The sequence below is a fragment of the Grammomys surdaster genome, unplaced genomic scaffold, assembly GCF_004785775.1.
Source record: "Grammomys surdaster isolate TR1022 unplaced genomic scaffold, NIH_TR_1.0 372, whole genome shotgun sequence".
Classification (NCBI taxonomy): Eukaryota; Metazoa; Chordata; class Mammalia; order Rodentia; family Muridae; genus Grammomys; species Grammomys surdaster.
This window is the reverse complement of record NW_021604791.1, coordinates 2,168,568-2,183,226: the sequence shown is the minus strand read 5'-3', so window position 1 is coordinate 2,183,226 and position 14,659 is coordinate 2,168,568. Positions and strand designations below refer to the sequence as shown.

The 14,659-nt window shown below is 33.5% G+C and overlaps 1 protein-coding gene across 1 annotated transcript in view; it reads left to right on the top strand.

Moving 5' to 3' along the window:
* Adgrl3 (adhesion G protein-coupled receptor L3) overlaps nucleotides 1–14,659 on the top strand; it is a 444,442-nt gene that overhangs the window by 377,281 nt on the left and 52,502 nt on the right. Inside the window, exons 18-19 of the mRNA XM_028780743.1 lie at nucleotides 8,688–8,754; nucleotides 10,708–10,799. Of these exons, the coding sequence (XP_028636576.1) occupies nucleotides 8,688–8,754; nucleotides 10,708–10,799 (159 nt within the window). The remainder of the gene's footprint in view (nucleotides 1–8,687; nucleotides 8,755–10,707; nucleotides 10,800–14,659) is intronic.

Below are 14,659 nucleotides of genomic sequence, written 5' to 3'. Positions count from 1 at the left end.
AAATTAAAACCAATGAATTTAATGAATTAATTTTGTGTGTGGTTCTGGGGATTGAACTTGGCTTGCTGCATATGAAGCAACCACACTATCACTGAGCTATATTCCCAGGCAAGGCATTGAATTTGATTCAATTTGTAGTATTTCTGCCTTCTATAACTTGGTATTTATTGTCTCCTGTCTTCCCAGTTCCTGTAATTGTTGTTCACTGCTTTTATTTTATACCAGATAAATAAATTTTATTTATTCCATCTGACTATTCACAGAATTGCTAACTATATGACTTTTCTCTTTATCGTGGAATGTTGCAGCAAAACAAAATTTTGGAAATTACCAGAAAGACTTCACTTAAGAAATGCTTATAAGGGCTGGAGAGGTGGCTCAGAAGTTTAGAGCACTAGCTATTCTTCCAGAGGATTCAGGTTCAATTCCCAGAATCCACATGGCTGCTCACAACTGTCTGTAGCTCAAGTTCTAGTGGATCCAACTCCATCACACAGACATATTTGAAGGTCAAACACAAATGTACATTAAAATAAAAATAAATAAATTAAAAAAGTAATGCCTATATCTATTCATATAACTGAACAAGATACTAAAAATATTCTAATTTTCATGTACCTCTAAAGGTTTAGGATACACTCACTGATTTCTAAAAACAAAAAAGTCCAGTTTCTTAGGGGGAAAGTGCATTAATTAAAATGAAAATTCTGTAACTCAGGGGTAGGGATTGCTAATGGGCTTGTTTATGGGTTGATGAAAATATTCTAAAAATCTGTGGTGATGAGTGTATAACATTGAAAACATATTAAAACGAAGTACATACTTCAGAGGAGTATATTATGGCTTGTGAGCTATATCAGTAAAAATACTATTTGAGGAAAAAAAGAGAGCATATGAATAATTTAGTCTAACATAGACTGTAATAATCCAGAAATTGAAGATATTCCCAGTTGTGCTTATTAATCTCTATAAAGTAAATGCTTATGTCATGGAAATTTCATGATTCTTAACTTTTATTCTAATTTAATGTTTAGAGTGTATCCAGAACAATTCTAATTAGTGTAGTATAATTCCATATTATAATCTAAATAATAGATTTCTTCTTTTCCCTCTTTTCCTGTATTTAATCATTTCATCATAGTGATAATAAGGTGTTTCATCTGAAACCTTTAATAATAACAGCTTACATTTCTAGGAAAGAGACTGATGGCAATGTTGGATGATGACTTTAGGGATAAAATTGTCTTGTAGCAAAATAAATGTTATTTTGATACAGATAGAGATAACTACCATATTCCATCTGGCTGATGGATTACAATGTGTTTTTCTATGAAATGTTATTAGGCTGTTGAATTTATTATGTACAGAACACATACTCATGAACCAGGCATACATAATTTCATCTTAAGATGTTGTTTAGTTTGCCATCAATTTGCAATGCTTATAAAGGAGTCATTATCTTCTGATGTTTGTATAATAAAATCTTTTAGTCTAATTGACACACACTCAAAAATATACTTACAATAACATTTGGACACAATATCACAGCATTTTTAAAAATCCATTTAAATAACTAAAAAATCTTTTAGGAATAACCTCCGGCTAGTAGATTACAGGACAGAATTGTACTGTTAATAATGAGTATATATTTTCTCTGATCTTTCATGCTTTTATTCTTCTGGACAGTCAGTGAAACTATTCTGTGAGATACTGTCAGATCATGATTGTAATGAAAACTAGCAATAATACAAGCAGGACTGTTCTAAAATTCAGTTTTATATACTATTTTTATCACCTGAAACAAATCAGCTCATTTAAAAATTTATCAAAATATTAGAAAAATATGAAGAGTTCAGACAGTTAAATGTCTAGCTTTGATCATTTCCTTAGAACCTTTATCATAATCTCATGTGTACAAGCAAGAAGATAGCATCTTGATAAGTTGGAGGAAAGAGTCGGAAATAAGGACCAAGAAGAGCAAGAGAACTGGAATAAGGTGAAGCTAGAGGCTAGGCTAAGACATAAAGTGTGACCTGGAAAAATCAATACAGGGCTTCTAAGTCCATGAATTTAAAAGAATTGCAATCCAAAAGCCACTGTGAAGCTATCTAGGAATTCTTCCATTTCACTCCATAGCTCCCTGGCTCAAGAATAATTATAAGGTTGTAATCTGCATTAACTAAAATCCCACACATGTCTTTATTCCAGTTCATAAAATAAACTTGTATAACCATTTAGGTTGAGAAGTGTTCATTGATTATTATAAAGACAGTACATTATAGTATTATTCAATTACATTATAGTGTTAACGGAGAAAGACTTGAGAAACATTGAGCTTTTGTTCGTGGGTTTATTTTATAAATTTCTTCACAATTTCTAAGCAGCTAAACCCCTCAGAATATTGTTGTTTTTTTTTAACCAGTAGTACTCTGTGCAATAATTATAGTGTATCACAAAGCATTCTTATTTTAATTGACCCACAACTTCTCATTGACTATGTCATCAGTTCATGCATCTGACTTAGGTTGGACATGTGAAATAGTATAGCCAATGAAGATAGACTTTTCAATGACCTAAAAAGGTAGCACTTGTTCACTGTGTATATGGAGAACACATGCACATTTAAATATTATTGTATTAACATATTTATGCTTTCTGTGCATATGTGTATTGAAGACTGAGGTTTTATTGTGCCACCATGTTCCTACCAAGGAGTCTTATCATTGGAATGCAGCTATTACCACACGAAATAATACTAGATTGGGCATACATTTTTTATAGTGGAGTTATGTATTCCAGAACTGTATAAAAAATCTGGACCACTGTCATGCTATTTTTATAAGGCACACTGTACTTGAGTTATTTTTGGATAAGAAAAAGTTTTAAAATGTCCACAGCTGTCATTTCACCTCTAGTGGTGATTGTATAATTTAGAATGTCTACATCTACTGAGGTGGCAGTAATGAAAGATATAATAATAAAGGTTAAAGACATAGAAGTTTGAAGCATTCAAAATGTTATTTTATTTTTTTATGGTTAGGTATAGAGGCCAGGCTAGTAATCCTAGTATTTGGAGGCAGGATGGATAATTTGAGACCACGGAATTGAGATCAGCCTTAGCAAAACAACAAGTTCCTTTTGCATTACCAAACAAATCATAGTTACCCAATGACCCAGCAAAGCATAGGTCCGTGCAAAAACCTATCATAACAATGGTTTCGATACCTAAGCAACGGTGGCCCCTTATATCATCAACAGATAAAAAGACAAAATGTGATACAGCTATATGATTGAATATCATTCTCAATAAAATAAAGTAGTATTAAGTGTTCCAGAATGGATAAACTCTAAAATATTATTTTGTTTCAATAAGATCTATCAAAAAAGGCTGCATATACTTTATGCTACTATTTATGATATATTCAGTATAGGTTCTAGCTAGCTGCAGCATAGTAAAGAGGGGTTGGGATATTGTAAGGCAGGGGAAAAATTAGACATGATGTGGGTTTTGATGGATTAAAAAAAACCTGAATTATTCTGGCAATTTTACAAGAATTAGATATACTTAAAATAATCAAATATGTGAATTATTTATATAGATCATTTCATTAAAGGCACTCAGTAAAATACAAAATGATGTATTTTCAAGAGACAACATGTTTAAAGAATTCTGATGTTCTTCTAAAGACAAGTTTCAATATGTATGCATTATACATAGCATGTTGATTTTGTATCTATTCATTGAGAATGCATGTTTATCAAGTAATTTACAACTTTTATTTTATTTAGTATGTATCTTTTCCTGTTGTAGAGGCCATGAAGTCAGGCAGACTAGAATTAAATCCAGACATCACTACTAATCTCATTACTTCTAACCTGTGAAGTAAGGGTGAATATAGACACTCACAAGTCTACTGTGACACATAAACCTGTGCATTTATATGTGATTATGTATGCATATATGCAGATATATATGGAATCATATATTACATAAATTTCAAAATAAATATGCACTTACTAAATTCTATCTTTTATTAATGACTCTATATTTGGCTGGTAGAACTGAATAAATATAAAGTTTATGATAAACAACTTTTAAAATATAAGCTAAACAGTTAGAAACTGTCCATTTATTAAACTAGTGATTATAATTCTCCTATTACTATGTTGAACTATGGAAGAAGGAATATCACTTCCAGTCTTCTTTCCCAGAACTCTCTTCCTCTACCCTACCCACATCTGAACCCTCCTATTTCCACACCTCCTTCCCCAGTCCACTTGCAAAATCCATTATATTCCTCCTTTCCAGGGAGATCCATGTGTCTTCCCTTGAGCCCTCCTTGGTATTTTAGCCTCAGCGTCTGTGAATTGTATCATGATTCCAGGGCAATTACCTTTTAAAAGCCATTGACATCTGTATTTTTCAATAAGTTTAGGACTATATTCTTTATTGCTTGCAGTTTATCTGCCTCCTCTCTTCTTTGTTTCTTTCCAAGTTTCTTTTATTTTTTTTCTTAATTGTTTGACATTACAAAGACAGACAGAGATATGATAGAAAAATGGGCAGTTAGATAATAAATAATGATCAGTACAAACATAGTGTTATATGCACAATATATAACAAAATGGGTATAAATATAGACATATGTGCATGATTTAAAAGATGATTACAAACTCATAAACAATTTGATATAAAGATATCATCAATTCCAATATCTGATGATACCAAAAATAGTTTCTAGTTACATTAATATTTCCTATAGACTCCTTAGTCTATAATTTTTTATCTACTCTGTATCAAATTCTGGATGAGAAACTGTACTGGCTGGTTTGACTGAGGCTCAGTATCATGAACCATGCTATGGGTGATGGTTGCGTCTCTGGGCTGCTGACCTTGGTGGTTTCCTAAATACAGAACCACACCTTTTCAGTATGAATTGTAAGAATTAAATGATAAGCTGTAGTTTAGTATAAAATGAGGATACATTTTAGCAGAATATTTTCTCTGTGGCGTTACTTTAAGAAATTAATTTTCCCATTATAAGAAAATAATTTGTTCATTTCTTTCTGAGTTTACATGAAAGTACTTCTTGTTGCATAGGTCATTGATTCAAAGGGAACATGTTAGCAACTCCTTTACTATTAATTTTAAGAGTGTGTCCTACATTTTGGAGAACCATTCTAGAGGAAAATAGTTTATATTTGTGGCTTAGCATTGATTCAACACTTTGGAGTGTTGAAACCAATAAAATTATATCAATGAAATAAGGCATCATGTAAATAGCAGTATTTTATTACCCTTTGAAAACTACTACAATAAGATGATTTTAATGCCACATTTGTCTTTCATTAATGAAACAAAAATCAAGGCAGGTGTGGCAAATGAAAATTCTTCCTTTGTATTCTAGAATGTATTTTGTATTGAAGAAGTAAGATGGAGGATGGCCAGGATGAGTATTTTTTAATCCCATAGGTCATGTATTTTTTTTTAGTACTTCTAAAAGCACAATTCAGAAATTATACACAAGAGATTGAATATCCTTTAAAAATACAAAATTGAGTTGTCTTGAAAATTAAATACAAATGGTCTATCAAACTTTTCAATTTTGTTAGTTAAATATTACTTAGTAAACCACTGTGGTTTTCAGATAAACCATTGTATTTAGAAGTAGATTTAACCATTTGTAATCTGCCTTTTGGTGTTTCATATGATAATTTTCCTTTAGCATTTGTCTTACAAATCTGATCTAGCCTCCTTTTAGCCAGTGGTTTGGGGTTTTATTCAATTAGTATAGAGGAGCCAGAGTTCAGAATGTTGTAGGGTAGGACAGATACGTAGGGTCAAACATGAGTGTATAATACCATTCTTCACATTATGGTCATGGATAATTCTTGGCACAGTGGATGGGGCAGGCACCATGCAAATTTTGAAGGTGGGTAATGGGAAAGAGATGAAATGCAGAGAGCTTTGCAAAAGCCAGCATGCAGCCAAAAACAACAGCAGGTATGGCCATATGGCAATCAAATTAGAAAAGGCATTCTTTCCACACAGATTCCAGAGGATAGTAAAGTGCAGACAGCATGCATGGGGGGATGATTTACTCAGTGCATGTTGAGTTTCAGACTGCCTCTTCCCCTCTTCACTTACGAAGGGAATTTAAATCATTTTAAATAAATAGATACTGAAGAATGTTTTTAAAGGCTAAAAATAACGTGTCACTTCCTTCCACATCTAGAAGAGATTGTTAGCCAAATTCACATTTTAAAATAAAGCATTTGCTGATATATTTTAGAAATCAAGCTTGGTAAGGATAAAGTTAATATCATTCTGTTATTTAAACAAAATATATGACAATATTAAAGTTTTATACCAACCTAAATTTACCAAAATTGCTGCTAATATGATTAAAATTATCTATTACCTGTAAAAGAATATTTTTCTGGAAGAACTTAAAGCATATTTTTTCTGTAGTACAAATTATTTGCTTTAGGTCTTAGATGACCTCTCCAAAATGTTTTGAGCTATATGGATTATCCTATTAGTAATTATCCTAGAATGCATTATTAACGTTGTATTGCGTTGCTATAACTTGAACAACGTAGGGCTAATATCTAATTAACTGGAAAAATGTACTTGCTTTGTTCTTTATTGCTTTGGCCTGGAGAAAAGAAATCTAGTCTATAAAAAACCTATAGATACTGATGGAAATTCTCATACTTATTCAAACCATTCACACACAGAGTTCCTTCAAAGTGTGACAAGCTCACACTCAGTGAGAAGGAAGACAGTGATACTATGTGAAAAGGGATCTCTCATGCTTATGCCTCTTCATAGACAACACCCTTCTTCTATGCCAGATATTTAAGTACCATAGCAAACAGATAACTAACTGTTCAAACATACATGGCTAGTAATTAAAGCTTTAATTGCTTCCGTAATAATACTTTTTTTCCAAACAAAATTCTTATATATATTTGAACAATAATAAACCATCTAGTCTAAGTAGAAATTATGCACTCATATTCCCTCTCTGAATGGTGTGTCTACCTCACTGCTACTGAAATCAGTTTATATGGATTTAAGGTGAAAGAAGATAGCCTTATAGTGATTAGAGATTGGTTTTGGTGACTTTTTTTTTTCTTAAGAATCTAGCTATCAATCATTTTAAAAAATTTTAAAAGTTATCAAATGATAATCACTGCCTCTACAACTCAAGTGAAAATTTTAAGTATTTTGGCATACCTTCCATAATTGTTAGATAAAACATACAGTTAAAGCCTTAGGATTGTATACTCTGATGTTCTCAACTCCACTCTATGGGATAATTCCAAATAACATGAATTTGTAAGTTTTTTTCTTTCCACTGAAGCAAATACATATATTTAATGGATGTATTATATATATATATATATATATATATATATATATATATATATATATAAAAATTAAGTGTGCACATCATATAAAATTATTTTATTATTAAATACACATATGCATTTAACACATAGGTGATGTTTTATATGGCCTTTTGACTCAACAACCACTCCTACTTTCTTACCTCCTTCCTCCTCCTCTTGCTGGCAACTGAAATCAGAGCCTCATAGGTCATTGAGCTATCCTCAGCCCTCAGTATATAAATGTATCCCATTAGCAAACATAGACTTACTCTAATTTTCAACTTTCATACTGTTTTATCAGATGAAAGACAATATTTTATTTATCAATTCAATACTGAAATGATGTATGAAATCCTTCCATGATAACTTTCTGGTGTTCTGTCACTCTTAACATTATAATAATAAGCAGCATGTTCAAATGCCTTGTATAAAAGCTTAGAGCACATAAGAGAATGCTATTGAGTATTTACCAGTGGAAATGCTCTGGTTTTAATTATGCCTCCAATATTGCAATGTGGAAAATTATTCAAGATATTATTCTTAACATCAAATAATTTGTTCACTATTTGCATTAATCTTTCTCATAACAAGTCACTTTCACTTTGTCTTCCTGTCACTGTGAAGAATGGAAATGTAATTTCCCAGAGGCTTTAAGAACTGGGGGAGTACTAAATGTGCCTGAAATTAAGTGATTAATAATTTACTTTTTAGGTCATGAATCAACTTCTTCAGATGCTAAGGACCACTTGCAACTCCAGAAGCATGAGCAGTAGCATGCTCTTTTTAAGGCTTCAGAATCCTCAAAGGTTGGCTGCCCAACCTAATTAAACTTCAATCTTCTGATACCAAATTTATTTCTTCCTTGTACTGAATTTCCTCAGATCTTCCTGACAGGAAAATGTCACTTTGCCTGGCAGCTGATAGACAGGTTATGTAGCACTGTAATTGGAGAGAAAAGGATAGCTTAAAGCTACTGGCTTTAATGGCTATGTGTATGGCTTTTTCTTTTTCCCCCTCTAAGGTTTCAATGACAGACACAAAAGACCTTAGCAAATAGGCCTGATGCCATTTTTTCCCTGCTTTCTCCAGGGGTAATTATCTTACTCCATCAACAGTGCTGTCAGAAATCGGGCACATAATTCAGCATTTAAATGAACAAGCAATGTAATATTTCCTGTCTCCCAGTGGAATACTGTGCTGTTCACATTCTTCTCTGTCACCTGCTCACTCTTGATATATGTACTGGACCCAGTCTTTGAATGGCTTCTCTCCCTTGTGTTTCACTGCAGATGTTGGCTTCGTCTTGACACCTACTTCATTTGGAGTTTTATAGGACCGGCGACCTTGATAATTATGGTGAGAACTCCTAATTAACTATGCACTTCCCAGGTCAAGAAATAAGAACTTCCAGTAGCCATGTACTAGCTATCTTAAATTTACATAGGTTAATTTGGGGGAAAGCTTGTACTTATATGACCCTACATAACTCAAGCAATTAGACACTCATTACAGTCTACTTTTATAGTGTAAAGTAGTTCATCAAAACTGTTGGTAAAGGAAAGTAAGCATTTGCAAAAGTAAATGGCTACACAATCCAGTGTAGACCACATAGCTGTCTAAACAACTGAGCAGTGATGACTTTTAACTTTGACAACAGCATATTTTCCTTCTTTTTCTGAAATAATTAGAATCGAAAATAAACAGGAATTAGACATATAAGTGAACACCTAGCTATTACTTACAATATTATTTATTTATTTATTTATTTATTTATTTATTCATGTAAGCTATCAAGACTTATATTTCAGATCTGAAAGTAACAATATGGCAATACACTACTGTGTGTGTACATACGTAAATATGTACATGCATGTGTGTATACACACATATCATGGGAAAAGCCTGGGGTCTAAAATCAGTGTCATTGACCATTCCTCAGATATGTGAAAGACTAGGAGTCGTTTTATAACCAAATATAATTATAGGAAGAAAAAGAAAAAAAAGGAAAGAAAAGAAAATGAGAATAGTGAACCTGGACTGGCTTATGTCAATATGGACCAGGCTGTCCCACTAATGGCATCCAGTTCACATTAAGCATTTCTAGCCACTCAGTGGTGGTTGTGTTGTTTAGCTTCTTCACCTTTTGAGTTTCACGTTTGAGACTCGAAGAACATTGATTAAGAAATGTGAAACTGCCTTATAGAGAGAATATCAGTGGAACACTTTATTGAATTTTCCTGGTCGGCGTCAGTCCCCAGTTGTAGACTGCAGAAGCTAATCAATCACCTGGTTGAAGTGCCATTCAGCCTCTGGTTTGCTTTATAGCAGTGGTTCTCAACATGTGGGTCACAATCCCTTTGGTAAACCTTTATCTCCAAAGTTATTTACATTACCATCCATAACAGCAACTAAATTACAGTAATGAGATAGCAACAAAAATATATTTATGGTTGATATTTCACACAATATGAAAACCTTATATAGGGTCGCAGTGTTAGTAAGGCTGAGAACCATTTCTTTTTAATATTCATGTAAAGCATATAGGTAATGTCTCTTAGACTATATTCTTTTAATTTATAGACATTTTTTTCTGTTTTGTGGCATAAAAATATCACAAGAGACCATCTGCTTACAACTTAGTTTATTGTAGCATCAGAATTCAACCAGCATTTTCTAGTGCATTTTACATATGCATTCAGAATACACTGAGGTTAGAATTTGTATTTGTAGCCTGGTGTGGCAGTGTGTGTCTGTAATCCCAAAACTAGGTCATCAGAGGTTAGAGGATGTCCAGAAGTGCAAGGCTAGCCTTCTCTACATAATGAGTTATAGGTCAGCTGGGCTACATACTCAGACTGTTCCAAAAAAAATATAAAATAGCATCTGTAAAAGTGCATCTCTTAAAAAATGAGATGGAATATGTCTATAATTAATCAATCTAGACATGTTCATTGAATGTCAATGTAGACTTTAGTTCTTTTAGAATAGTCCCCGTATTGGGGGATTCGGTTTTCTTAAACATGCAGTGGGATTTTGAGTTATTCGAAAATTTCAACAGCATCCTTCTAAATTATCACTGATTTTGTATTTAATGTGGATTTGGCACAGTCAAGTTTTGTAACTCTATGGTATCACAATTCCCAAAGCTGCCTTCTTGCCTTTGCTAAAGCATCAGACAGTCACCAGTGATCCAGTTCCTCTAAGAGTCTACTGAGAACTAATTTCCCAGAACAATTCATGTGTTACAGGGAATGACTTTGCTTTAATTCTACTCTGGTTATCTACAAAACACTACCTTTTATATTTCAGCTGAATGTAATCTTCCTTGGGATTGCTTTATACAAAATGTTTCACCATACTGCTATACTGAAACCTGAATCAGGCTGTCTTGATAATATCAAGTAAGTGATTCTTAGTTTTGTTTTTATAGATTGTACCTTGAAATTGTTTATAGTCTATAGTTTATATTGTCAAAAATTACATGACAAAGTGATGTCAAAGTTCAATGTATTGGTTTTGTTGAGGAAGGTAATTTATTGATAGTTGAGGTAAATTGACTGGCATATAATCAATGGAATGAAAAGCTTGCCCCAAACCTACTTGTCCCTGTAATCTGTAATTTATAAATGTGCTTTTAATACCTTCATGCTCTATGTCTTTTAAAGAAGTGCAGCATTTCCAACTGAAAATAGACACTGCTTGTAGTGCAGTGACTGTATGAAATCTCTCACACTGTACTCTTCCTCAGAGCTATAGTGCCTGCAAAGGGACCTGTAGTGATGGTGCCTGCAGCAATGACTCCTGCAGTGATGGTACATGCAAGTATGGTACCCACAGCATTGGTACCAAAATGATGGTACCTACAATGATGTTACATGCAGTGATGGTTCCTGCAGCAATGACTCCTGCAGTGATGGTACCTGCAAAAATGGTTGCTATAGTGATAGTATCTGAAATGATGGTACCTGCAGTGATGCCTTCTGCAGTGATAGTACCTGCAATTGCATCTGTTAATGAATGAAAACCGATAGTGCTTATAGTTACTCTTCTGGAAAACGAGCCCGAAATTCTGATTCTGAGTATTTATGTAGAAGTTGCTCATAGCTGTCCTGTAATCCTTCTGAGAAGAGAGGTGAGCTTTCCCTACTGTTCACAAGCAAAGGCTGAGGATAACTTTTCCAGAATGCCCAGGTCCAAAAATAGTTTAGATTTTTAAGTATTTCAGATTTGAGAATGTTTATACAGAGCTTATATACAGTTCAATGTTTGAAAATTTCTAATCTGAAAATTGAAATGTGAAATTGTCTAAATTCTAGAGATCAAAAATCTGAAACTTTTGATCATTATAATTGGATTTCAGAACACATTGGATTTGGATTTTCCTCTCAGTGATTCTGAGCCTTTTTTAAAATAAAAATATATGTTCCAATTTACCTACCTTTGAACACACTTTTTCCTAGGAGATAAATCTCTCCAGAACATTTTCCACTCAAATATCCATTCACTTTAGAAATATATTTATTACAGGTTTTTACATTTTTATTTTCAGACAAGTATAAAGAACTAAGAAAATATTCATATTTCATGTTAACCTGCAAAGAAGATACAGAAAAAAAGCTAAATTTTATTTTCTGAAAAGTCTCTGAATTTCTTGTTATGAGAAAAGTTTTTAATTTACTTAATGGTCTTGATATTTGAAAAGGATAATAACATTGAGGCACATAATAGTCTTTCTAAAACACCTATGCTAAACTGCATTTTCATGTGTCTTGCCTATGTTGTGTGTCAACTAGAATGAAGGATTCTATTTAAATGATTGTGCATTCAAGATGCTCAAGGGGGCACATGTAACTTCCTTGTGTTCCAACCATTCTTCTTGAGCTATGTCAGAGAGCAGTTGTGTCTCTCGTGGCTCACCTTTCTATATCTGGTGCCAGACACAGTTGCCATGACTAGTGACTCAAGATATCAGAGTATACTGAAATATTATTGACAATGATTATTGACATTTAAGAGTTAATTTTCGGTGAATCATCACATACTTTATTCAGATCACTATAAGTTATGTCTCCATACTTTATATCTTATACTGTAAACATTATCTAGGTAATTTTTAATGTGCCATTTGGCAAATAAAAATAAAACTTGATCTTTATTTCAACATCTGAAAGGTTAAAAATCAATGTAATCTTTAATTTTAAAGTGGTTTTAGAACCTTACGGTGCATTTTAATATTTCTTTAGCTTTATTTCTTCATTTTAGTGTTGACTGTCATATAATGTAAATTATATTTATCTAGTTTGTTTTGATAGCAAGTTTTGTTTAGAAGAACAGTTCAACACATCAAGACCAATGATTTATATTTAATGGCATCATTCCCATTAAGTTTATAATAGAAACCAAAATGAAGTCTTACGTCAGAATGCCTTGACTTACATTCTATCTAAACTGCTTAGAGAATTAGAGTCTTTGGGAGTGTACCTAACTTTGCTGACTCATGATACCCTCCTTGCAACTGTAAAGTGGTGACTCATTCCTGACCATCAGAGGTGCATAGGAATGTAAAGCCTTTGATGATACCCTTTCAAACCTCAATAAGGGAAGACTCGAAGTGTTAAAATGCTGTGGTGGGTGACTTGAAATAGAACTGTGACTATAGCTCTGCAATAGGTCAAGAATGCAAGACCCGAATTAGGGAGTCATTATGAGTTAGTAACTGAGGAATTCTCAGGAATCAAATCAGAGCAATGACGGAACCTTTCAGCACCTTTCAGTTCAGAAAGAACTCTTCTGCTGTGCTAATAGAAGCCAGAAAGGCTACACTTTGTCCACTGTGATAGAATGGAGGAAGTAACATTTGATGTAGTGTCATGTGCTGATGGAAACAAAATAGACTAATACATTGAGATATTTCCATTCACACTTCTACAAAGAAATATGCTCTTTTACAAATCAAGAGAGTCCATGGAAGAAAAAAAAATCCTTATCAAGGAAAAAGTTCTTTAGTATTTTTCAAAATCTGGAGGAAAATTCATTTGAAATACAAGTCTAGACAACATTTTCTTTCATTAACACTAAACATAACACATCTTGTATGGCTACTTTAAATCTAAAGAATTATTGAAAACTGGAAAGTTTGTTTTGTGACAAAGAAACAGTCTGTCAAGAAAAAGTCTCAATCATCCATGCGTTTAATCATATCAAAGTTTCAAAATACATTAATGAAATTTTTTTTTTTTTGGTTTTTCGAGATAGGGTTTCTCTGTGTAGCCCTGGCTATCCTGGAACTCACTCTGTAGACCAGGCTAGCCTCGAATTCTCAAACTCAGAAATCCGCCTGCCTCTGCCTCCCAAGTGCTGGGATTAAAGACATGCGCCACCACTGCCCGGCCAATGCAATTCTTAATAATAAAGCATTATTGATCATTTTCAATTGTCCCTTATGTTGGGTTTTACATGTTTCATCACGTCTCATAACAACCACATAATACAGATAATTTCAAACCTATTCCTGTATGAGATACTGAAATCCTAGAAGCAATTTCCAGATTATTACATCCAAGAGTTTTTAAGCATGGTAGATTTGCTTTTATACCCTTTCTAATGCACTTGTTTTCTCACTAAGGTTTGGTTCTCATACTTTATGCACACACTTAGGTCTATTCTTAAATTTGTTATTGTAAGGCCCCCCAGAGAAGGGTGACCCCCACTCAACCCACGGGAGATTACATCCACCCAAAGACCATGAGACATCGATTCTTATTGCAATTAACAAGAGGTATATTTCAAATAATCAGCTCTGGGTCGAGACTCATGTCCCGTACAAGGACAGAGGAGTGTCGACCCCCAGGCTCGGGAGGAAGGGGTATTTAAAGGAGAAAACCACAAACCAGGGTGGGGAGTGAGTAACATCCTATATACAGAAAGTTTCTATTATTCTACTAGTCACAGAACAGATTGAAGAGTGAGTAACATGCTGTATACATTCTTTTCAGGAATGTGACCTTAGCCTATTCATTTACCTCGTGGTCAGTCACTTCCCAGGGTGGCTTGGCCAACCTGTATTACTAGTTCTGCTATTCTTTGTTGGAACGGCCTGGCTGACTTGCCCCCTGGCTAATTCTTCCTTTGGGTGGCCAGCTAGTTCCTGGAACCTAGGCCTATGAGTCTGTCAGTCTTAATTTAGATGGAGGGGGTGGTTCTCTATGAATTTTTATCCTTTCATCATCATAAATCTAAATGTTTTAGTTAGAATATTTAT